We start from the raw sequence: 24,081 nt of genomic DNA, 5'->3' as shown, positions 1-24,081 counted from the left end.
TCCTTGTGTCTTCATGGCTTGAGAAGCTTCAGGTCTTTGTCTTGGCATCCACCAGTTGGGTTTCCACCACCCTCCTCTTCCTCCTCCTCCTCTTCCTCCACCATCAGCTTCCCTCTACAGCAAGGGGAACCTGAGTCAGTAGAGGAGCAAAACCCTGCAGAGCTTTCACCTTCAGGATGGTGCTGAGCCAAGCACCAACTTTTGAGGCCTCTAAATGACTAATTAAGACCCAAAAGAATGTGAAAGGAGGATAAAAAAATCATCATAGAGACCCTCAAAATCCATCCTCGTGGTGTGGCCACTTGGCCCAGCAGGAAGAGAGGAGGTTGGGGTGGATGGGGACAGAGTCAAAGCCAGATCCTCCCAAGGGCTAAACCCTGATGGCAACCCAAGCTCATGGGTGGGCTTGGCACTGAGATAAGGAGAGGTGACAGAGCTGGCACCCCCCTGGAGATCACCCTGGTGGCATTTTAGAGCTTCCTCAAGGTAGGGCACAGGTTTTTGGTGTGGTTTTGTTGGGGTTTGGGGTTGGTTTTCTCCCTGTTTTCTTTCTTTTCCTTTATTGAGCCTGGGCCAGGTCTGGTCTGGGTTTGTGGATTGAAGCAGATCACAACCTCCCCAAAAACTTCCCCACCAAAACCCCCTCAGGCTTTTCTACTCCTCCTGTGCCACCACAATTCAAGTTTCACAACGTGGGTTGGGTTGGAAAGGACCTTGGAGATGTCCAAAGCCAGGCTGAAGGAGGCTTTGAGCACCCTGGGCTGGTAGGAGTTATCCCTGCTGTGTGGGAGGGGGTTGGAACTGGTTGATCTTCAAGCCCCCTTCCAACCTAACTCATGCCATGAACCTATGGATATCATTTCCCCCTTTCCCATGCCCCTCACACTCTGCTCACCTCCTCTTTGTCCTTCTCCTCTCTCCATCTCCTCCTGCCCAGGAGACCTTTCTAGGCTGGGAGCAAACTGTGCTAGCACAAGACTTAATTTAAACCTGCTCCAAGGATTCTGCTCTCCTCATGCCTTGTGCTATTTCTCCTCCCCCCTCCCTCCCTAAGCAGCTCTAGAATTAGCATCTCCAGCTCTCTGTTTTCTCTCTGCCTTTCCCCCCCACCCCCCACTCACACCCCCACAAAACCAAACACTTTACAAGATAGAAATCAGCCAAAATCTCTCCTCAACAACTCTTTTCCATACTAAACCAGCTCCAGCAATAGGAGGGGGGCAGGGGGAGGAAATATTTCAGCCACTACACAAACAAATAAAGGTTTACAGCCTGGAAATATTCAAGGGCAGGCTCAGGTACAGCAGGAAAAGCAGCAAGCTAAAAAAGCAAACAAGGAGCAGATTGCTCCAAAAGGGCTTTTCTGTGGGTGGTGGAATAAAAAAAACCACTGAGAGATGCAGCAAAGCTTTGAAGGTGCTTCCTGGAAGTGGCCTGGAAATCAGCTTTGGTTGTGGTTGGGGAGCAGGGAATCAGGGCTGGAATCTGTGCCTGGTTGGAGGTTTGACTGTCCCTCGAGGCTCGCAGAAGTGGGTGGGTTGGGAAAGCCTTTCCAAGGCCAACACCACCACGGCCACCGAAATCTTGTCACCTTTCCAGCATGTTATTCCCACCCTCCCCCCCCCCTTACTCTTTATCTCCTTTACCTTTCCAGCCCAAATCCTGCAGGCACAGCTCCAGCAGCAGGGCAGTTCCCACTCTCCCAGTGGGAATTCGAGCAGCTGCTAGCAGCTGGTTTGGGTGTGATTTGTGCGTCCCCATTTCAGCTCTCTAAGGAACCTTCTTCCTTCCATGAAGCTGCTAAAAAAACCCAACCCAAACAAAGTGTCTTAGGGAGGGGAACCCAAAGCAGCCCTGCTGAGGAGGAGTCTTTAAAGCCGCTGCAGCCCTCTGCTGCCATCGTATGGGAGATGCCTTCGGAGCAGCGGCAAAAGCTTCGGTGCCCACTCCCGGGAGAGGAGGTTGGGGATGCTCAGCTACTCGAGGGTGGGTTGTGCGAAGAGACAGTGAAGGTCACACCTCGAATCCTGGGGTCACTTTTGGGTCTCTCACTCTAAGAAGGATGTTGAGGGTCAGGAGAACGGCAACGACGCTGGGGAAGGGTTTGGAGAAGAGGAATGGGGAGGAGCAGCTGAGGGAGATGGCTCTGGAGAAGGATGAGGGCAGACCTTCAGCTCCCTGAAGGGAGGTTGGAGGCAGGTGGGGGTTGGTCTCTTCTGGTCAAGAAACCTCCTCAGCAGACCTCTTCGCTTCCCTTCTCTGGGCCTAAGATTGGGTCCCAGCAGCAACCTGGAGAGAGGACCTTCGGCTCTAGGTCGTGGAAGCAACCTAGGGAACAGCTGCAGGTCATGACAGGAGCCTAGAGAGAGGTCTTACAGCTCCATCAGCGTCCCAATCGTCTCTGGCTGCCCGGAGCGATGCTCCCACCCCAGGACGTGCACACACAGATCCCGCAGCCCCTCTTGCTCCCACCCCGTGAGGAGCCATTGCCAGCAGACACCAAAGCAACCTTGGAACCCTCCACACTCCACCTGGCTGGGGCAGGAAGCGGCTGGAGGCCACTACAAACCCCCCCCCCCCCCCCCCCCCCGGCATCGCGCAAGCCGCCGCTGGCTCCTGAAGCGCAGGCACCGCCTCGTTAATTATTCATGAGCGGGGAGGAAGGGGGTGGAGCCACGTCGCGCTCACCAGGCGGCTATTGGAGAACGGTCTGTGCGTCATTAATTATTCATGAGCGGGGGAGGGAAGGGGGTGGAGCCACGTCGCGCTCCCCAGGCGGCTATTGGAGAACGGGCTGTGCGTCATTAATTATTCATGAGCGGGGGCGGGAAGGGGGTGGAGTCACGTCGCGCTCCCCAGGCGGCTATTGGCGAATGGGCTGTGCGACGTTAATTATTCATGAGCGGGGGCGGGAAGGGGGTGGAGTCACGTCGCGCTCACCAAACGGCTGCTATTGGCGAACGGGAGGTGGGTCCTTAATTATTCATGAGCTGGGCGGGGACAAAGCCCTGCTCGGGCTCGGCCCTCCCTGCGAGCGGCGGCAGGCGGAGAGGCGGGAAAAGCAATTAGGGAGAACTCAATTAAGCTCCCACCCTAAATACATCAGCCAGGGCCCGGCTAATTAACGGCGCCAAGCCTCTGCTGCTGCTGCCTGCTGGGATCGCTGCCCTTCGGTACCTTCTCCGACCCCCACCCCACCCCCTTCACAGCCTTTACCCTGACCCCCAGCCCTAAATTGGCCTTTTTTACCTCTCCCCTTCCCTTGTGCCCTCTTTGCCTTCGCTGCTGAGCTTCCCCCCACCTGCCTGCACCTCTCTGCCCACCGCCCTCCTTCTACCCTCTCTAAGTGAACACCTCAGATTGAATTCATCCATTTCAAAGTGAATTACAAACAATAACCATTTTTAAATCGATTTTTCTTTGATTTTGGGGTTTTTTCCCCCCCCCTTTTCATCATTTTTTCCCCCTCTTTGCCCTTACCCCTGAGCTTTCTTGCACCTCCCTGCCCACCGCCCTCCTTCTGCCCTCACTAAGTGAACACCTCAGATTGAATTCATCCATTTAAAAGTGAATTCGAAACAATAACCATTTTTAAATCGATTTTTCTTTGATTTTGGGGTTTTTTTCCCCCCCTTTTATCATTTTTCCCCTCTTTGTCCTTCGGAGCTTTCCCCCACCTGCCTGCCTGCACCTCCCTGCCCACCACCCTCCTTCTACCCTCACTAAATGGACACCTCAGATTGAATTCATCCATTTCAAAGTGAATTCGAAACAATAACCATTTTTAAATCGATTTTTCTTTGATTTTGGGGTTTTTTTACCCCCTTCCATCATTTTTCCCCCCTCTTTGCCCTTACCCCTGAACTTTCTTGCACCTCCCTGCCCACCGCCCTCCTTCTACCCTCACTAAGTGAACACCTCAGATTGAATTCATCCATTTCAAAGTGAATTACAAACAATAACCATTTTTAAATCGATTTTTCTTTGATTTTGGGGTTTTTTTCCCCCCCTTTTATCATTTTTCCCCTCTTTGTCCTTCGGAGCTTTCCCCCACCTGCCTGCCTGCACCTCCCTGCCCACCACCCTCCTTCTACCCTCACTAAATGGACACCTCAGATTGAATTCATCCATTTCAAAGTGAATTCGAAACAATAACCATTTTTAAATCGATTTTTCTTTGATTTGGGTTTATTTTTCTCCCCTTCCATCATTTTTCCCCCCTCTTTGCCCTTACCCCTGAACTTTCTTGCACCTCCCTGCCCAACGCCCTCCTTCTACCCTCACTAAGTGAACACCTCAGATTGAATTCATCCATTTCAAAGTGAATTCGAAACAATAACCATTTTTAAATCGTTTTTTCTTTGATTTTGGGGTTTTTTTACCCCCTTCCATCATTTTTCCCCCCTCTTTGCCCTTACCCCTGAGCTTTCTTGCACCTCCCTGCCCACCACCCTCCTTCTACCCTCACTAAGTGAACACCTCAGATTGAATTCATCCATTTCAAAGTGAATTACAAATAACAATCATTTTAAAGTTGATTTTTCTTTGATTTTGGGTTTTTTTCCCCCCCTTTCATCATTTTTCCCCCTCTTTGCCCTTACCCCTGAGCTTTCTTGCACCTCCCTGCCCACCGCCCTCCTTCTGCCCTCACTAAGTGAACACCTCAGATTGAAATCATCCATTTCAAAGTGAATTCGAAACAATAACCATTTAAAAATCGATTTTTCTTTGATTTTGGGGTTTTTTCCCCTCCTTCTCCCATTTTTCTTTGCCCTCTTTGCCTTTACTTCTGAGCTTTCCCCCACCTGCCTGCACCTCCCTGCCCACCGCCCTCCTTCTGCCCTCACTAAGTGAACACCTCAGATTGATTTCATCCATTTAAAAGTTAATTACAAACAATAACCATTTTAAAATCGATTTTTCTTTGATTTTGGTTTTTTTCCCCCCCCCCTTTTTATCATTTTCCCCCCTCTTTGCCCTTACCCCTGAGCTTTCTTGCACCTCCCTGCCCACCGCCCTCCTTCTACCCTCACTAAGCGAACACCTCAGATTGAATTCATCCATTTCAAAGTGAATTACAAACAATAACCATTTTTAAATCGATTTTTCATTGATTCTGGGTTTTTTTTTCCCCTCTTTCTCTCATTTTTTCGCCCTTACTCCTGCCCCCCCCCCCCCCCTCAGAACTTCCACCGCACCCTGCCGGCAGCTGCAACCTCTCTGCCCGCACAGCCCCAGGCGGCAGCGATCGCCTTGAAAGAGTGCTTTAAAGAGGCCACATTTAAGCAACCTTCGCTCTTTTAACTCGGATTTTGGGGGTTTAATCCCTTCCCTCAGGCTCTCAGGGGGTGGATATTGCTTGGGTGTCCCCCCCCAACCCCTCCCCCCCCGGGTCCTTTTGCGGCTCCCCTCAGAGCCAGCCCGGCCTGGGGTCTGCGTGTGGGGGGGGATGGTGGAGAAGGGAAGGAGTTAACCCTGAGGTAAAAACCGAGCTGCTGAAGTCTCGCCTGTAAGTCACATCGACTCCCAAACCTCCTTTCTTACCTGTGGGGAAGGGGTTTTGGGGTGCAGGGCTTCATTTTTCACCTCCCTCTTCCCCTCCCCTCCCAACTTCGATCTTGGCAGAGCTGCAGCAGAAGGGAGGCAAAGGAGGCCGCGGCCTAAAGGCAGCTCTGAGGGCCTAAGGAATTGGCACAACTGAGCTGAATCTGACCCAAAACTGCAGGTAAATAAGAGTTAAATCCGACCTACACCTCCAGCACTGCAGCCTGAGGAACAAACTCAGCCTGCACTGAGGTGGGGGGGGGGGAGGAATAAAATCATTTTCTCGCTGTCTGGACCCTGAGGGATGAGCCTGAGGCAGCCCTCAGCAACACCATCCCCAGAGGGCTCAGGAGCTGTAGGGATTTGCTTTCTGCTGGGGCTTGCTGCCTGGGTTTAGGGGGTTGCAGGCTGGGTTTAGGGGGTTGTTGCCTGGTTTTAGGGGCTTGTTCCCTGGTTTTAGGGGGTTGTAGCCTGGTTTTAGGGGCTTGCAGGCTGGTTTTAGGGGCTTGCAGGCTGGGTTTACAGGGTTGCAGCCTGGTTTTAGGGGGTTGCAGGCTGGTTTTAGGGCTTGCAGCCTGGATTTAGGGGGTTGTTCCCTGCTTTTATGGCATTGTTCCCTGGTTTTAGGGCTTGCAGCCTGGTTTTAGGGGGTTGCAGGCTGGTTTTAGGGCTTGCTGCCTGGTTTTAGGGGCTTGTTCCCTGGTTTTAGGGGGTTGCAGGCTGGTTTTAGGGGGTTGCTGCCTGGTTTTAGGGCTTGCAGCCTGGTTTTAGGGGGTTGTTGCCTGGTTTTAGGGCTTGCAGGCTGGTTTTAGGGCTTGCAGGCTGGTTTTAGGGGGTTGCAGCTTAGTTTTAGGGGGTTGCAGCCTGGTTTTAGGGGGTTGCAGCTTGGTTTTAGGGGGTTGCAGCCTGGTTTTAGGGGGTTGCAGCCTGGTTTTAGGGGGTTGCTGCCTGGTTTTAGGGGGTTGCTGCCTGGTTTTAGGGCTTGCAGCCTGGTTTTAGAGGCTTGCAGCAATGCTTTGCACTCTCAAGGTGATGTGGAGCCTTTGTTTGGTAATGAAAAGATATTTTTTGGGGGGGAAGGCAACTTTTGGTGTAGGCACAGAGGGGTAAAGAGGTAGTGAGAGGACTCTGGGGGTGCTGCGAGGTTTGGCAGCTCTGCCCTGGGCTCCTTTTGGTTGGCATTGAGAAGAGAAAACTAGGAGGAAGGGAAAGGGAAAAGGATATAGGAAAAATGAGAAGTTAGGGAGGGAGGAAGAAGAAAAAAGGTGGGAGAGAGAATTGAGGAAGGGGAGAAAAAGAAGGGAAAGAGAGAAATGGGGGGGAAAGAAGGGAAAAGGTAAAAGAGAAATGGGGAAAAAAAGAAGGAAAAAAGTAAAAGAGAAATGGGGGGGAAGAAAGAAAAAGGTATAAGAGAAATGGGGGGAAAGAAGAAGGAAAAAGGTAAAAGAAATGGGGGAAAAGAAGAAGGAAAAAAGTAAAAGAAATAAGAGAAAATTGGGAGGAAGGGAAAGGGAAAAGGAAATAGGAAAAATGAGAAATTAGGGGAGGAAGGAAGAAGAAAAAAGGTCAAAGAGATAATTGGGGGAGAAAAGGAAAGAAAAAGGAAAAGAGAGAATTGGGGGGAAGGAAAGAAATAGAGAAAAATAAATGGGGAAAAAAAGAAGGAAGAAAGAAAAATGAGGTGGAAGAAAAAAGGTCAAAGAGATATGGGGGAAGGAAAAAAAGAAGGGAAAAAATGAAACAGGAGAAAAAGAAGAAAAAAGGTCAAAGATAAATGGAGGAGAATGAATGAGGGAAAAAAGGTAAAAGAATTGGGGGGGAAAAAAGGAGGAAAAAAAGATAATTGGAGGGGAAAAAAGAAAAGAGAATGTGGGAAAGGAGACAAAAAAAAAAGGAAAAGGAGAATTGGAGGGGAAAAAAGGGAAGAGAGAACTCTGGGGGGAAAGGGAAAAGAGAGAATTGAGGGGGGAAGAGAATTGAGGGGGGAAGGAGAAAGGGAAAAGAGGGAATTGGGGAAAGCAAAAGAAAAAAAGGAAAGAGGAGGGGAAAGGGGAAAGAAAGAATTGGGGAAAGAGAAAAGGGAAAAGAGAGTTGGGGGGAAGAGAATTGAGGGGAGAAAGGAAAAAGGGAAAAGAGGGAATTAGGGAAAGAATAAAAAGGAAAGAGAATTGAGGGGGGGAAGGGGAAAGAAAGAATTGGGGAAAGAGAAGAGAAAAGGAAAAATAATCGGGGAGGAGGAGAGAAAAAAAGAGGATTGGGAGGGAGAGGGAAGGAAAAAGAAGTGGAAATAAAGAACAAAATGCCCTGTGGGGTTACCATTTGAAGCGATTTGCTTTGCACACGTAGTGAGCAGGCAGGGAAACGGAAACGTTCCAAAGCCATCTCCAAAGCAAACAACCTTTGGCAGTCGATGTTTGCCAAACGTTAGCGCCGGGAGCCGCAGACAGAGCAGGGCAGGAGGGGATCCATTAGCGGCACTTTAGCGACTGCTTCAGGAGGAGAAACCTCGCAGAAAGAGGGGGTTGGAAGTCGCTGCTTTCCGCTGGAAGTTGCTGCTCTCTGCTCTGTAAACAAATTAGCTTACAGCAACACACAAATGGTCTTGGCCCTTCTTGGCTGCTGGTCTGAGTGGAGCTTGTTAAATATTTAACGTTTACCTTTCAATTTCCAGCCTGGATTGGAGCTGTTCTCTAAACAAGGTGGTGGTGGTGGTGGCAGCCCAGCAGCAGATGGAGATGCACCAGACCATTGCCCTGCTTCTGGCTGAACTCCCTAAGATATCCAAACCCACCCCCACACACACACATCAAGTCGAATCTCAAAGCTTTGGCTCTGAAATTGTCTGCTTGGAGTCGTTTTGGGGAGTTGTTATTATTATTTACATCCATTTTCCTCTTAGCTCTGCTATAAAATTCAACTAGTGGCAGGCAATTGAACTTCCAGCAGATCAAACAGGGGCTGGAATGGGCTGAGGGCTTCTGAAAACCTCTTGGCTTCTGAAAACCTCTCTTGTGGTCAAGCAGGTTGGGTGGTTTTTTTTTCCTTTCATACAACTCAGCTGCAGGCCCAAGGTAAGATTCTAAACCAAACCAGCTCAGGATTAGTTTCCCCCCTCCACATAACCCAACAGCAGACCCAAGGTAAGATTCTAAACCAAACCAGCTCAGGATTATTGTTCCCTCTCCATATAATCCAACAGCAGACCCAAGGTAAGAACCAAACCAGCTCAGGATTAGTTTTCTCCCCACTTTATAACTCAGCTGCAGACCCAAGGTAAGATTCTAAACCAAACCAGCTCAGGATTAGTTTTCTCCCCACTTTATAACTCAGCTGCAGACCCAAGGTAAGATTCTAAACCAAACCAGCTCAGGATTAGTTTCCCCCCTCCACATGTTCCAACAGCAGACCCAAGGTAAGATTCTAAACCAAACTAGCTCAGGATTAGTTTTCCCTCCACTTTATAACCCAGCTGCAGACCCAAGGTAAGATTCTAAGACAAACCAGTTCAGGATTATTTTCCCCCCCTCCAACAGCAGACCTAAGGTAAGATGCCAAACCAAACCAGCTCAGGATTCTTTCTTTCCCCTAACTGCAGACTGCCCACGACAGTGAGGGAAGCAGAGGAAGAAAATAAAACTCTGACTGGATTGCAACTAGAAGTGTGAAGCAGGAAAATGTAGCCTAGCTTGGCCCAGGTTTCCTGGTGCAGGTTCCCAAGCAGGAGTGGAGCTGCTTTGTTTGGTCCACGCAGGGGATTTCAGCTGCCTGGAGCCCACAGCTGTCTGGATCCAACTTCCACTGCCTTCAGGCTTTGCTTTCTTTGCTCTGAGGAGATGACAAACCTTTGGTCCTACAATTGGATGCTTACCCAGCTATGCTTTAGAGCTTCTGCTTGACCTTTGATGGTTTTCCTGATCGTTGTTCTTCTCACCTCTGCTTTCTTCCTGCTCCCTCGGCTCTGCAAAACATCTTAGCAGCGACTTATGAGTGGGGGGAAAAAAAAATCAGCTACAAACTTCTGCAGCTGGCCAGACCCTAAAAAAAAACACCCCAAATCAAACCTAAAGCCTCCCAGGGAAATAGAACTTCTTTAAAAGCACAAAGCAAACCTTATCCAGGACCAGAAACCAGCCCAGCCCCGTTTGTAATGTGCTGAACTGCCCTCCCAGTTGTCAGAGCACACAGGGCTCCCATTGTGGCCTTGGGCACTCTGCTTGCTGCCATACGAGCCAGGTCTGGCTTGTGTGCTGCTGGAAGCAATCCGAAGGCTGTTTGGGGGCCTTGTTTGCTGTCATTTTGGTCAAGTTTTAATCTCTGGGAACAATGAGCTCTATTCTCTGAGCCTTATTTTTCCCACTGATGCTAACTGGGATGTTGCACTGCAGCTTGGATGCTTTCCAGCCCTGTCCCTACCCAAAGCGCTGCCAGCTCTTGGCAGCGGCCAGCAGGGCTCCTCTGGCAGCTACCCCAAAAAGCTTCAGCTGCTGGGCTGGAGGAAGAGTGTGAAGAAGAAAGGGCAGTTCAAACCCCTCACCTGGAGAGGCAGCAGCTCGCTCACTCTCCTGGCTGGCTGCACCTGGTTTAGAGACTCGGGAAGCCGAGAACAAAGCCAAAGAGAAATCAATTTCTTGCTCTTTTAAAGCCGATTCCTTCGCAGCTCCCCGCGGGGTGCCTGGGGGCAGCCTGCGAAGCTTCTCCCCCAGCGGTGCTGGATCGTTTGGTCGCGGATGGCACACCCAGAGGGGACACACCCAGAGGGGACACTCTGTGGAACGGAGCTTTGTAGCAGCTTCGGCGCTGCAGGAAAAGGAAAGCAAACAGTGCTCGGGTCTATCACTTTGTTACCTTTCATCTCTTTCTCTTTGGGTCCTAGAGAAGGAAGCGTGGAAGAACCGAGGGCTGGAAAAGGAGCTGAGGAACCCTGAGCACCATTTCAACAGCAGCTCTGCACGTCTCTGCTGTTCTCTGGACTAATTAGGGTAACAAGGTAAAAGAATGGTGTTAATCAGTGTGGTTTGTACTTCAGACCATCCCAGAGTGGTAGGATGGGAAGGGACCTCTGGAGATCATGCAGTCCAAGCCTCCCCTGTTCCAGCAGGGCACCCACAGCAGCTTGCCCAGCAGCACAATGCCCAGGGAGGGTTGGAAGCTCTGCAGAGGAGGAGACTCCACAACCTCTCTGGGCAGCCTGCTCCAGGCCTCCAGCACCCTCACACCAAAGTTTGTCCTTCTGCTCAGACAGAACCTCCTGGACACCAGCTTGTGCCCCTTGCCCTTTGTCCATTACCTGGGCACCACTGGGCAGAGTTTGGCCCCATCCTCTTGCCCCTCACCCTTTATCTCTTGATCTGCATCGATGCTTCCTTTTAGAACTCCATTCCTAACTTTTTCTCTTATCCTCCTCTGAATTCTCCCTTCTCTGAGCTATGCATTAAGAAATTATTTAGGCAATAACCCATCCTGGCTCTCAGCTCAGAGAAAAATGTACCCTACAAGCTGACCCCCACTCTGAGCTGCCAAAACGTCCTGGGAAGCCACAACACTTCCACCCTTGCACCTACAGTGGAGTGATTTCATAGCCTGGCAGAGTGCTTTGGCTTGGAAGATCATCCAGTGCCAAGGGACAGCTCCCACCAGCCCAGCTTGCTCCAGGCCTCATCATCCTCCCTGGCAAGACTCTGCTAACGAAGCAGCAGCTCCTCCCCTGGGCTTGCCTGCTGCCTCTGCCCTGGATGGCACAGGGAAGGCTGCTGGGTTGGCACCTGCTGGCTGTTGTGAGCTGATGCTGTGGCCTTGGAGAACTAAAGCAAGATGAAACAGCCTGAAATTGTGGCAGGGGAGGGTTAAGTTGGCTGCAAGGAACAATTCCTGTCTTGCCAGAGTGGTCAGGGACTGGCATAGGCTGCCCCAGGGAGGTGGTGGTGGAGTCTGGAGGTGTTCAAGCAAGGTGTGACCATGGCACTTGGGGGGGGCTTGGTTTGGTGGACACCTCCCACCAGCTCAGGGTGCTCAGGACCTCATCCAGCCTGGCCTTGAGCACCTCCAGGGAGGTTGTGGAGCACTGAAGCACAGAATGTGATCTTTGATCACATTCTGTGCTTCAGTGCTCCACAACCTCCCTGGGCAAAGCTGTGCCAGCTTCATTTCTTCTCAGCCTGGCTGTGTGCTTAGCATTTCCCCTCCTCTCCTCTCTCCAGGTGGAGTTTATGGGATTGGCAGCAGGATGGCAGCCACCACGGGCAGCAGCAGCAGCCACCACCACCCTATGGCCAAGCAGAGGCAGCAACGCAGCAGCCGCCACCGGCGCCACAGGCAGAGCTGCAGCAGCCTGGACACAGCCTGCCAGGCTCTGTCTGCACTGGGTTACTTTCAGACACTGCCATTAGAGATCTTTCAGATGGTACTGAATTACCTCTCAGGTGAGAAGCTGGAAAAAGAAGAAATCAATAAAACATTATTTCCACTCCCTGAGAGGAGTTTGCTGTGGAGACAAAGGCACCAGAACTGAAAATGCTTCAGTCACAGAAGGGTTGGAAGGGACCTTTGGAGCTTATCCAGTCCAAACCCCCTGCCAGAGCAGGATCCAGCCAGGGCAGGGCACACAGGAGCTCACCCAGGCAGGTTTTGAATGTCTCCAGAGAAGGAGACTGCACAACCTCTTTGGGCAGCCTGCTACAGGCTTCTGTCACCCTCACAGTGATAAAGGTTTCCCTTCTGTTGCCCTGGCACATCCTCTGCTCCAGCTTGCTCCTGTTGTCCCTGCAGAACAGGGCTGGTGTGGAGCATCTGGGGGTGTCTGGAGAAAAGGAGGCTAAGGGGAGACCTCCTTGCTTTCTGCAGCTCCCTGAAAGGAGCTTGGAGCCAGGTGGGGTTGGGCTCTTTTCCCGAGGAGTAAGTGACAGGACAAGAGGAAATGGCCTCAAGTGGCCCCAGGGGAGGTTTAGGTTGGCCATGAGGAACTATTTGTGCACTGGAAGAGTTTTCAAGGCTTGGAAGAGGCTGCCCAGGAGTGCAGATGTTGTGCCTGGGGAGGTCTAGGCAGGATGTTATGAAGAAGTTCTTCCCAGAGAGAGTGATTGGCACTGGAATGGGCTGCCCAGGGAGGTGGTGCAGTGCCCATGGCTGGAGGTGTTGAAGCCAAGCCTGGCTGGGGCACTTAGTGCCATGGTCTGGTTGGTTGGCATGGGCTGGGTGCTAGGTTGGACTGGCTGAGCTTGGAGCTCTCTTCCAACCTGCTTGATTCTAGATGTGGTGCTGAGGGTCATGGCTTAGGATTGACCTCAAAGTGTTGGCTTCAGAGCTGAACTGGATGGTCTTGAAGGTCTTTTCCAACCTTTATGCTGCTATGAAAAACTCTTCCTCAGGCCAATCCATTCCTCACAACGACTCCAGGCAAGAGGCAGTAAATCACTTTGAGGTTCTTTGTCTGTCCTGACCTGTTTTAGAGGTGGAGCTGAAGCTATTGAGAGGTGCTCAGCAGACTCTTTGCAGTGCAGGACTGAGAGCTGTGCTGGGGCTTTGTTTTTGCAGTGAGAGACATCAGCATGCTGAGCATGGTGTCCAAGAGCATCAGCAGCCACCTGGTCAGTTACATCTCAAGCTCCTCAGGAAACAAAAGGCTTCTGCTGCAAGACTTCCACAACCCTCAGCTGCCCAACAAGACAGAAGGAGCCTCCATTGTGGAGCACTACAGATCTCTAGGTGACCTTTTGCTGCAGATGGCAACACTTAAGAGAGGAGCTCAGCTCAGTCCAAAGGGTTCTTCAGTGACAGCCATGGGTGAGGTGCTGAGGAGATGCCCCACAGCAGTTGTGCAGCTCCCTCTGAAGAGGAGCTGCTGCCCATGCCAGGGTTCCACAGCTGCATCCCAGCCTTTCCCTGTGTTGGTGGAGGGCATCAAGCAGCTAGGCCCTGGGGGGGGACCCTCAGGATCATAGCAGGTTAATGCTGCAAAGAAATGCAGGAACAAACCCACCTGGGGGGGCACAGGGCAGGGGTGGGAAGAGGAGGCAGTGGAAGGGACAAGGAGGGGAAACTGAAGAGGGGAGACTGGAGGTGATGTGGCCAAGGGCAAGGATGAGACCTTCAGGTTGGAACCATTTCAGAGCTGCATCAAAGCTTTTCCATCTGGTGGTGGAGAGCAACAAGCAGCTGGGACCTGGGGGGGGACCCTCAGGATCACAGCAGCTTAATGCTGCATGCAGGGGATTGTCTCTCCTGGGGGAGAGGAGCCTGGGGGGAGACCTCCTTGCTCTCTACAGCTCCCTGAGAGGAGGCTGCAGTGAGGCAGGGTTGGTCTCTTCTCCCTAGGATCAGGTGATAGGAGGGGAAATGGCCTGAAACTGTGCCAGGGGAGGGTTAGGTTGGAGCTGAGGAACAATTTCTGTGCTGCAAGAGTGGTGAGGGATTGGCAGAGGCTGCCCAGGGAGGTGGTGGAGTCCCCATCCTTGGAGAGGTTCCAGGAACCTGTGGCCATGGCCCTTGGGGATGCAGTTTGGTGCCCATGGAGGCGTTGGGCTGCTGGTTGGGCTCAGTCACCTTGCAGGGCTTGACCAACCCAACCAGTTCCATGATTCTCACTCAAACACCAGTAACTGCTGGCAGTGTGTGTGAGGAGTTATCCTGAAATGATTCCAAAGCCTCCTGGAGCAAAGGATGAAGCATGAATGTGCTCTGCCTGCTCTGGGCTTGCTCTGGGCTCTGCCTGCTCTGGGCTTGCTCCGTGCTCTGCAGCCTTGCGCAGGCGCTGGGCAGAGGCTCAGCTCCCAGCAGTAGGTGCTTCCAAATTTAGCCTCTTTGGACACCACCTCTGGAAGCTGCAGCAGCAGAGCCAAGGCCCCACACTGGCTGTAGGAATGCAGGCTGTGTCCTTTGGATTCCCTCACATTCCTCAGGCTGGGAATTGCAGCCACGAGTCTTAAACCCAGCCTAAGTCTGCAGCCACCGACCCCAGCTGCCTGCAGAGCGCCTGTGGGAAGCCTGCTTGGGACTGGCTCTGGCCTTGCTCCCACTGCTCTCAGCTCCTCACCACAGCCACCATGGCTCAAACCCTTGGCCAAAGGCCCTTCCCCAGCCCTCCTGTAGCCTCCTTCAGGTGTCTCCTCCAAAGCACAGGCCAGGATTGTAGGCTGGATTTTGCTCCTCTCACTGCCCTGTGGCATCACTGCCTGATTCTCTTTCCTCTCTCCTTTTACTCCTCTCTCTCTTTTACTCCTCCATTTATTCTTACTCCTCTGCTTTTACTCTTCTCTCTCCCTCTGCTTTTACTCCCCCTCTCTCTCCCTCTGCTTTTACTCCCCCTCTCTCTCCCTCTGCTTTTACTCCCCCTCTCTCTCCCTCTGCTTTTACTCCCCCTCTCTCTCCCTCTGCTTTTACTCCCCCTCTCTCTCCCTCTGCTTTTACTCCCCTCTCTCTCCCTCTGCTTTTACTATGAGGATAAGCTACAAGAGTTGGAGCTCTTTGGCCTGGAGAAGGCTTTGATGAGACCTTGGAATGGCCTTCCAGGATCTGAAGAGGGATACAGGAGGTCTGGAGAGGGACTACTGACAAGGTCTTGTGATGTCAGGACGAGGAGGAATGAGTTTGAACTGGAAGAGGGGAGATTGAAACTGGATGTTAGGAAGAAGTTCTTACCAGTGAGGGTAGTAAGAGCCTGGCACAGGTTTGCCCAGGGAGGTTATGGAGCACAGAAGCACAGAATGTGATCAAAGACCTCAAAGATCACATTCTGTGCTTCTGTGCTCCACAACCTCCCTGGAGGTGTTCAGGACCAGGTTGAATGTCCAACTCCCATGGCCCTAAGGGAGGTAGTTTAGTGGCCATGGTGGTGCTGGGTTGCTGGTTGGCTTGGATGACCTCGGAGAGCCTTTCCAGCCCATCCCACTCCAAGCTTCTGTGACTTGCGCTGTCCACAGGGCTGCTGCTGAAGCGCTGCACCCTTCTGCTGCCCACTAAGGACAGGCTGAAGTACATACACAGGATCCTCTCAGAGGTGAGGCAAACTTCCTCTCGCTACTGCTCCCACTCGTCCTTTCCCCTTCCAAACCTCCTTTCTCTACAGCAGCTACCTTGAATAGTTCATTGTGCCTTTTACTGCCCCTCTGCTGGAGCTAACTATGGCTGCATAGTGGATGTATTGATTGGCAATCAGCCTCTTTCTAGCAAGAGGGAAACCTGAGCTGTTCTGCAGAGATCTCACAGCTCACCAGCACTGCTTTGCAGCTTTCCTTCAGTCTCTGGACTGCTGTAAATCTGCACAAGAGTTCCAGCAGGGTGAGGTAGGGACCTCTGGAGCTCAGCCAGTCCAGCAGGGCACCCACAGCAGCTTGCCCAGCAGCACAATGCTCAGGGCAGGTTGGAAGTTCTGCACAGAAAGAGACTCCACAACCTCTCTGTGCAGCCTGCTCCAGGCCTCCAGCACCCTCACGCTGAAGGAGTTTCTCCTCCTGCTCAGATTAAACCTCCTTGGTGCCAGTTTGTGCCCCTTATGCACTACCCTTGTCCCTGGGCACCACTGAGCAGAGTCTGGCCTCATCCTCTTTCTCTTCAGCCTTTATCTCTTGCTGAGCATTGCTTAGATCCCCTCTGGAGCTGCTCTTGTGCAGGCTCTCAGCCCCAAGAGCTCTCAGCCTTTGCTCCTCACAGATAAATTTTGCAGTGGCAGAGCTCAGCTCAGCAGAGAAATTTTGCTCTCCTGAGCAGAAGTCTCTTAGAGACCTTTCCCTGCTTGTCTGACCACAGTTCTGAACTAAATGTCAAGCCACCACAGGCTTCCTGGGAGAAAAGGTCTCTGCATCCATCCCTGACAACCACCAGCAGGAGAGAGACCTCTCAGTGGCAGGATTTGTGACTTCTGACTGAGGAATTCACTCCATTCCCACCCTTCTGCTCCTGCAGGTCTCCTGTTTTAAGCTCAATGGCTGCCCAAGCCCCTTGCAGTGCTCAGGGCTGCAGTGCTATGGAGTGTTCCTGCAGGTACAGTATCTTTGTGGCAAGAAACCACAACTCTAAAAGCAAACTGAGGTCATTTGCTAGAGGAATCTGAGGCTTTCTGGCAGCTCTTTAGGAGTATAAGATGGTTTTCAGCCTTGGGGAGGGACTTTTCTTCACCCCTTCCCCTGAACTTCCTCTCTGGTTGCTGTGTTTGATGGGACTCTTGGCAGTTCCTTGCTCTGGGTTTCAAGGGATGGGTTTTGATTAGCAATTTATTATCTGAGAAGAGGAGTTAGGGGATTGGGGTGGGGGAGGAATTTATTACACAGTTTCAAGTTGATGAATGAAGAGCAGAGAGGCCTGAGTTGAAAAGTAAATCACCTGGCAGAGTGGGTTTGGTAGCTTCAAATGAGTCAGAATCAATTCAGCAACCCACAGCTTGTAAGGAAAAGAGGGGGGGAAAGGCAACAAATCCTCTCTTAGCAAAGCAGGCACCTGGAGCACGTCTGAAATGCATTTAAATCTTAGAAACTGAAGGTGGCTGCAGCATGAAAGTACCTGGAAACACTCAAACAAGTGATCCCCTCTCTGTGTTGCAGCTACAGGTGGTTAGTTCTGCTCTGGTGTTTGTCTCTCTACCAAATACCTTTGAGTACTCCTCCTTGTAAGGTTCAAACAGGAGATCTTGGCCCTGGGTGGTGAACACCACGAGCAGCTTTTTGAGGCTGGGCTGCACTAAAGCTTCAGTGCAACCTCAGCCATGAAATGCAGCTGCTGTGAGGCAGACAAAGGCTTCCCTCATTAGCAGGGAGGTGCTGGCAGGCAGCAGGCTGCTGGCTACAGCACCTGATAAGTCACAGAATGTCAGGGGCTGGAAGGGATCTCCAAAGCTGACCCAGTCCAACCAGGATCACCCAGAGCAGATCACACAGGAACACATCCAGGCAGGGTTTGAATAGCTCCAGAGAGGGAGACCACAGTCCCCCTGGGCAGCCTGTGCCAGGGCTCTGTCACTAAAGCTGTGGCTTCAGTGATCTGAGAGCAGGGATGGTGTCTGGAGCTAAAGCTGTGGCTGCAGTGGTCTGAGAGCAGGGATGGTGTCTGGAGCTGAAGCTGTGGCTGCAGTGGTCTGAGAGCAGGGATGGTGTCTGGAGCTGAAGCTGTGGCTGCAGTGGTCTGAGAGCAGGGATGGTGTCTGGAGCTGAAGCTGTGGCTGCAGTGGTCTGAGAGCAGGGATGGTGTCTGGAGCTGAAGCTGTGGCTGCACTGATCTGAGAGCAGGGATGGTGTCTGGAGCTGAAGCTGTGGCTGCAGTGGTCTGAGAGCAGGGATGGTGTCTGGAGCTAAAGCTGTGGCTGCACTGATCTGAGAGCAGGGATGGTGTCTGGAGCTAAAGCTGTGGCTGCAGTGATCTGAGAGCAGGGATGGTGTCTGGAGCTGAAGCTGTGGCTGCATTGGTCTGAGAGCAGGGATGGTGTCTGGAGCTGAAGCTGTGGCTGCAGTGATCTGAGAGCAGGGATGGTGTCTGGAGCTGAAGCTGTGGCTGCACTGATCTGAGAGCAGGGATGGTGTCTGGAGCTAAAGCTGTGGCTGCACTGATCTGAGAGCAGGGATGGTGTCTGGAGCTGAAGCTGTGGCTGCAGTGGTCTGAGAGCAGGGATGGTGTCTGGAGCTAAAGCTGTGGCTCAGCCTCTTCAGTTATTTTCCTTCTTCCCCTCCTTTTCTTTTGCAACCCTCAGATCCTGACAGCAGGCTGGGATGAGCTGGAGTGCCACAGGGTCTTCAACTTCCTCTGTGAGCTGAGCAATTTACCCAGGAAAGTCCAGACAGTTGTCAGCAGCAAACCAGGTCAGCATGAAAGCAGGCAGGAGGCCTCCAAAATCAAAGTGTGCCAGGATGGAGGAGGAGGAGGAGGCAGAAAATGGATTTGATTACTGCAGACAAAATGTGTCTAGAACAGGGAAGGATTTAGCTCAGCTAAGCCTGGCAGCACCAAATCTTTCCTGCCTCTCACCTGCCTTCTCTTAGCTCCAACCTGAGGCACAGCCTGGGCCTTCCAGAGCAAACCCTTGGGCTGCATGCAGGTGGATGCAGCTTTTTTCCCCCTCCCCAGAGGCAAAGGGGAGAGCTTCTGCCACTGACAGCTCCTGCAGTGAGGAGGGTGAGAGGTGCTTGGGCTGTTAGGGCTGGAGGGGTCTTTAGGTCTGCAGAGGTGTTTAGGTTGCTCTGAATCATTCCATCCACAAACCAACCCCAGGAGCCCAGCAGGGTGGAGGTTGGAAGGGACCTCTGGAGCTCAGCCAGTCCAACCACTCTCTGCTCTAGCAGGGCACCCACAGCAGCTTGCCCAGCAGCACAATGGAAGCTCTGCTGAGAGGGAGGCTCCACAACCTCTCTGGGCAGCCTGCTCCAGGCCTCCAGCACCCTCACACCAAACAACTTTCTCCTCCTGCTCAGGTGGAACCTCCTGGGTGCCAGTTTGTGCCCCCTGCCTCTTGTCACTGGGCACCACTGAGCAGAGTCTGGCCCCATCCTCTTGCCCCCCACCCTTTATCTCTTGCTGAGCATTGCTCAGATCCCCTCTGGGGTTGCTCTTCTCCAAGCTCTCAGCCCCAGGGCTCTCAGCCTTTGCTCCTCACAGAGACACATTTTGCAGTGGAAGAGCAGGTCCAGAGGAGGCCACAGAGCTAATCAGAGAGCTGCAGCACCTCAGCTACAAGGAGAGGCTGAAAGGGTTGGGGCTGCTCACAAAGAGAGTGGTGAAACACTGGAACAGGCTGCCCAGAGAGAGGTAATCGAGAGCTCTGTGCTGGAGACATCCAAGGTCAGACTTGACAGGGCCCTGAGCAGCCTGCTCCGGCTGGAGCTGTCCCTGCTGCCTGCAGGCTCAGCCTGCAGGGTCCCTCCCAACCTGCTGCGTCCTGCGGCTCCCCGGCAGCCAAACAAGCTCAGCTCAGCAAACAGCAGCTGAGAATTTCCTTAACCCCCCTCTAGATGATCTCGGGGCAGCTTAAGCAAATCCTTCTTTCTCCTCCTCTAAACTCACAAAGAGCTCCAGCTGGACTGCAGGGAGGCTTAATGGGTTTCATCTTCTTCCACACTCCTTTGTCTTTGCTCCAGGAAGTGCCAGGAAGCTGGAGGTGAGGGTCAGGCTGTACTGCAGGAGTGTCCTCTTGAACCACTGGGTGCACAGAAGTGACTCTGCCTTCTGGCTGACTCGGATCCTCAAGCCATGGCCTATTGTCAACCAAGCTCGCCTGCTCTACATCATCTTCGGGCCTGTGTCCTCCCTCGATGGTCAGCAGAGTGGGGAGGGGGAGGGCTGAGGGGTGGGGTTTGGCTTTGCAGGCTGCAGCACTGCTGGCAACCAGGCTTTGGGCAAGGAAAATGGCATCACATTGCCCTAGGAGCTGTGGGTTTGCTTCAGCAGGCCTCACAAAGTACAGCAGTGAGGGATCAGGGTGGGTGGAAGGTCTCAGCTGAGGACCTGAAGGAGCTGCAGAAGAGCTGGGGAGGGATTTTGGGCAAGGGCTGGGAGTGACAGGATGAGGGGAATGGCTTTGAGCTGGGAGAGGGGAGGTTGAGAGTGGAGAAGAGGAAGAAACTGTTGAGAGTGAGGGTGGGAAGACTCTGGAACAGGTTTGCCCAGGGAGGTTGTGGAGCACAGAAGGTGCTCAAAGGCTGTGGAGCTCATTCTGTGCTTCTGTGCTCCACTACCTCCCTGGAGGTGTTCAAGGCCAGGCTGGCCGTGGCCTTGAGCACCTTGGACTGGTGGGATCTGTCCCTGCCCATGGCAGGGGGTTAGAGCTGACCTGGAAGGTCCCTTCCAACCCATCCCCTGGTTCTGTGATCTTTCAGCTCTGTTCCTCTCTTCTCCCCTGCTCACAGTGAACTCAGACACATCTCCCACCAAAGCCTTCCTCACTTCACCATCAGCCTCACTTTCCCTCAACCCACCCTTGGCCTCCTGCTGCTTTTCCCACTGCCCCTTCCCAAAGTGACAGCTGGAAAAGCTCTCTCTGTCCCCAGGGCTGCTTCCCTGCCCTCCCTCTGCTGCAAGGCCCAGTTAACACCTTCCTTATTTCTTAACCCTCCCCCATACCCACAGTACTCCTTTGCCAGCTCCTGCCAGCTGTGCCTAACCTCTCACCACCCCTCAGGCCATGTGGTGTGGCAGCAAATGATCGAAGGGCCAACGGATGAGAGCTGCCTGAAGGGGCTGGCAGAGGCCATCAAGCTGCTGTACGACACAGAAGCCAGGGAGTGGACAGCAGATGATGTCATCAGCCTGCTGGATGAGCTCTCAGGTGTGTTTTGGGCTCTAGGAGGGGAGTTCCCAGGCTCATGGCCTCCAAAGCTGCCCTTTGGCAAGGTGCCTGTGGTGGTTCCTCCCCAGCAGCTGTGGTTTCATTGGGGGGGGGGGAAAAAAGGCAGGTGGAGTGGGAGAGGAACCCAGCACTGCTGCTGCTTCTCCTTGTCAGCTGCTGGAAGGCCTCAGGAAGATCTCTAAACTCCATGTCCTGCCCAGCCAGCACTGGGGGAACATTGTCCAAGTTGTGTGGAAGCTGGAAACAAACCCAAAGTTCTGCTGGGGAACCTCAACAGCTTTGCTGAGAGCCAGGGAGGGAGCTTGGCCCAGAGCTAGCAGCAGGCTGCCCAGGGAGGCTGAGGCAGAGCAGGGTGAGAGTGGAGCTGAGGAAGGAGCTGTTCAGTGTGAGGGTGGTGAAAACCTGACACAGGGAGGCTGAGGCAGAGCAGGGTGAGAGTGGAGCTGAGGAAGGAGCTGTTCAGTGTGAGGGTGGTGAGAGCCTGGCACAGGCTGCCCAGGGAGTCTGTGGCTGCCTCCTGCCTGGGGCTGTTCAGTGCCAGGCTGGCTGAGGCCTTGAGCACCCTGGGCTGGTGGGAGCTGCCCCTCATGGCAGGGGGCTGGAGCTGGCCGAGCCTGAAGGTCCCTCCCAGCCCCTTCTAAGGTGACCCAAGCCAGGGGACTTGGACCTGATGGTCTCCAGAAGTCCCTTCCAAACCCCCCCCTCCCCCCAAAACTGTGAGCTGCTTCTAGAGGGTGTCCCTCACCCATCCCAGTCAGCTCCCAGCTCCTGAGTGGGCACCTTGCAGAGCAGCTCCTGTGCCAGCCCTTGCCCAGCACTGACCTTGCCCTGCTGCTGTGCCCGGCAGTGGTTCCCCGCGAGTGGCTGCTGGAGAACAGCGCTCGGCTGCTCATCCTCAGTGGCAACAGCATCTGCTTCACCTTCCTGGCCAGCAAGGCTGTCAATGGCAGAGCCCTGGAGCTGGCCAGGCTGATGGTCTTCCTCACCCTGGTGAGTCTTGGGCCTCTTGGCTCCTCACCCCCACCTTTGCTTCCTTGGACTTCAAAGCTCTTCCTGCTCCGCTCCTCCCAGCAGGAGCTTTGGGAGCCCTCTGAGCCCTGCCCAGCTTCTCTCTGTCCTCGATGATCCTGAAGCTCTCATCCAACCTTAGCAATTCCATGATTCCATAGCTAGAGGTGGAGCAGTTCCTCCACCAACACTCCAGGCCCAGCCCCTGTGTCCTGCACAAACCACAACCTTCCAGGCCATGCTGCAGCTGGTTCAGTCCCTCCAGAGTTCCTCCTAAGCCTTAACCTTGGCTTAGGGATCACAGGATCATGGAATTGTGAAGGTTGGATGAGAGCTTCAAGATGAGCATCCAATCCTTAACCCAGCACTGCCCCAGGGCACCATCAAACCATGGCCCTCAGCACCACACCTCCATGGGGTGGGGACCCCCCCACTGCCCTGGGCAGCCTGGGGTAGAGATTGTTCCTCATGTCCAACCTAAACCTGTCCTGGGACAACCCTGAGGCCTCTTCCCTCTTCACTTGTTGCTCATGAGAAGAGCCCAACCCTCACCTGCCTCCAACCTCCTCTCTACACCTCTCAAGCAGTTGTAGAGGGGCAGAAGGTCTTCCTTGAGCCTGCTTTTCCTCCAGGCTGCCCATGCCCAGTCCCTCAGCCTCTCCTGCTGCTGTGTTGGGGCAGGTGTGTGAGAAGGATCTCTACTGCATGGACTGGGCTGTCAAAATGATGCAGAAGATCTGCAAAGTCTTTGCAACTCCAGGGGAGAGGAACAACTTCCTGCAGTGTGTGGAGAATGCCTTTGCCCACATGGCCATGGACATGCTGCAGGCAGTGCTGGCAGGTGAGCACCAGCCAGTGCCAACCCCCCGCCGTGGGCACAGACACCTCCCTCCAGCACAGAGGCTGCTCCAACCTCGCTGCCACAGGCAGGGACAGCTCTCAGCTAGCCCTGCTCAAGGCCTTCATCCAGCCTGGCCTTGAGCACCTCTGGAGGAGGAGGCATCCACAGCCTCCCCTGGGCAACCTCTGCCACTCTTTGCTTCCTGAAACTCCCTGAGCTTCCAAATGACCTCCCCATGGTTTCTGTGCCCTAGGAGGAGATCGAGATGCAGAGGACAGCAGCTTCTTCAACCTCTTCCACCTCATGAATGCTCAAGCAAGCTTCCACAAGGAGATCCTCTACCTGACCATGGGGGCTGCCACCACCACCTCCTGAGGCTTCACAGGCTGCTCCTGCTGCGCCTTTCATCTTCAACCCCTTGCCAAGAAGCAGCCAAATCCTTCTCAGCATTCCCTCCTAGGGGCTGGGGTGGCAGCAGGAGGGGCTGGGGTGGCAGCAGGAGCTGGGGTGGCAGCAGGAGCTGGGGTGGTAGCAGGAGGGGCTGGGGTGGCAGCAGGAGCTGGGGTGGCAGCAGGAGGGGCTGGGGTGGCAGCAGGAGCTGGGGTGGGAGCAGGAGCTGGGGTGGTAGCAGGAGGGGCTGGGGTGGCAGCAGGAGGAGTTGGGGTGGTAGCAGGAGGAGTTGGGGTGGCAGCAGGAGGGGCTGGGGTGGCAGCAGGAGTTGGGATGGTAGCAGGAGGGGCTGGGGTGGCAGCAGGAGGAGTTGGAGTGGCAGCAGGAAGAGCTGGGGTGACAGCAGGAGGGGTTGGGGTGGCAGCAGGAGCTGGGGTGACAGCAGGAGGGGTTGGGGTGGCAGCAGGAGCTGGGATGGTAGCAGGAAGAGTTGGGGTGGCAGCAGGAGTTGGGGTGGCAGCAGGAGCTGGGGTGGTAGCAGGAGGAGTTGGGGTGGCAGCAGGAGGGGTTGGGGTGGCAGCAGGAGCTGGGGTGGCAGCAGGAGCTGGGGTGGTAGCAGGAGGAGTTGGGGTGGCAGCAGGAAGAGCTGGGGTGGCAGCAGGAGCTGGGGTGGTAGCAGGAGTTGGGGTGGGAGCAGGAGGAGCTGGGGTGGCAGCAGCAGGAGTTGGGGTGGTAGCAGGAGGAGTTGGGGTGGCAGCAGGAGGTGTTGGGGTGGCAGCAGGAGGTGTTGGGGTGGCAGCAGGAGGTGTTGGGGTGGCAGCAGGAGGGACTGGGGTGGTAGGAGGAGCTGGGGGTGGCAGCAGGAGGGGCTGGGGTGGCAGCAGGAGGGGCTGGGGTGGCAGCAGGAGGGGTTGGGGTGGCAGCAGGAGGGGTTGGGGTGGCAGCAGGAGCTGGGGTGGCAGCAGGAGGGGTTGGGGTGGCAGCAGAAGGGACTGGGGTGGCAGCAGGAGGGGCTGGGGTGGCAGCAGGAGGGGTTGGG

At 53.9% G+C, this 24,081-nt stretch overlaps 1 protein-coding gene across 3 annotated transcripts; it reads left to right on the top strand.

The window, feature by feature from the left end:
- Positions 1 to 3,115: 3,115 nt before the first annotated feature.
- FBXO47 (F-box protein 47) lies at positions 3,116 to 23,144 on the top strand. 3 transcript variants are annotated; one of them, XM_064174231.1, is made up of 13 exons: positions 3,116 to 3,173; positions 5,626 to 5,725; positions 10,418 to 10,531; positions 11,742 to 11,963; positions 13,075 to 13,245; positions 15,459 to 15,535; positions 16,441 to 16,518; positions 18,215 to 18,323; positions 19,596 to 19,772; positions 20,636 to 20,782; positions 21,651 to 21,793; positions 22,493 to 22,652; positions 22,906 to 23,144. In XM_064174231.1, the coding sequence occupies exons 4-13, from the start codon at positions 11,768 to 11,770 to the stop codon at positions 23,025 to 23,027; spliced, it is 1,380 nt and encodes a 459-aa protein (XP_064030301.1). In that variant the 5' UTR covers positions 3,116 to 3,173; positions 5,626 to 5,725; positions 10,418 to 10,531; positions 11,742 to 11,767; the 3' UTR covers positions 23,028 to 23,144. The 3 variants fall into 3 exon arrangements, with proteins under 3 accessions (XP_064030301.1, XP_064030302.1, XP_064030303.1); XM_064174232.1 differs by lacking the exon at positions 3,116 to 3,173 and adding an exon at positions 5,387 to 5,509; XM_064174233.1 differs by lacking the exons at positions 3,116 to 3,173; positions 5,626 to 5,725 and adding an exon at positions 7,034 to 7,346.
- The last annotated feature ends 937 nt before the right edge of the window (positions 23,145 to 24,081 follow it).

The sequence above is a fragment of the Pogoniulus pusillus genome, chromosome 40, assembly GCF_015220805.1.
Source record: "Pogoniulus pusillus isolate bPogPus1 chromosome 40, bPogPus1.pri, whole genome shotgun sequence".
NCBI lineage: Eukaryota > Metazoa > Chordata > Aves > Piciformes > Lybiidae > Pogoniulus > Pogoniulus pusillus.
Note: the sequence above shows the minus strand (reverse complement) of the source record. Positions and strands in the feature narration are given on the sequence as shown.

What these genes read in the sequence shown, in the direction of transcription:
- FBXO47 (XM_064174231.1), top strand. Translation starts at nt 11,768, where the DNA reads ATGGCAGCCACCACGGGCAGCAGCAGCAGCCACCACCACCCTATGGCC. An exon ending in GGAGCACTACAGATCTCTAG is followed by an intron (nt 13,246 to 15,458) that starts GTGACCTTTTGC and finishes CGCTGTCCACAG; the next exon opens with GGCTGCTGCTGAAGCGCTGC. An exon ending in GCCTGTGTCCTCCCTCGATG is followed by an intron (nt 19,773 to 20,635) that starts GTCAGCAGAGTG and finishes ACCACCCCTCAG; the next exon opens with GCCATGTGGTGTGGCAGCAA.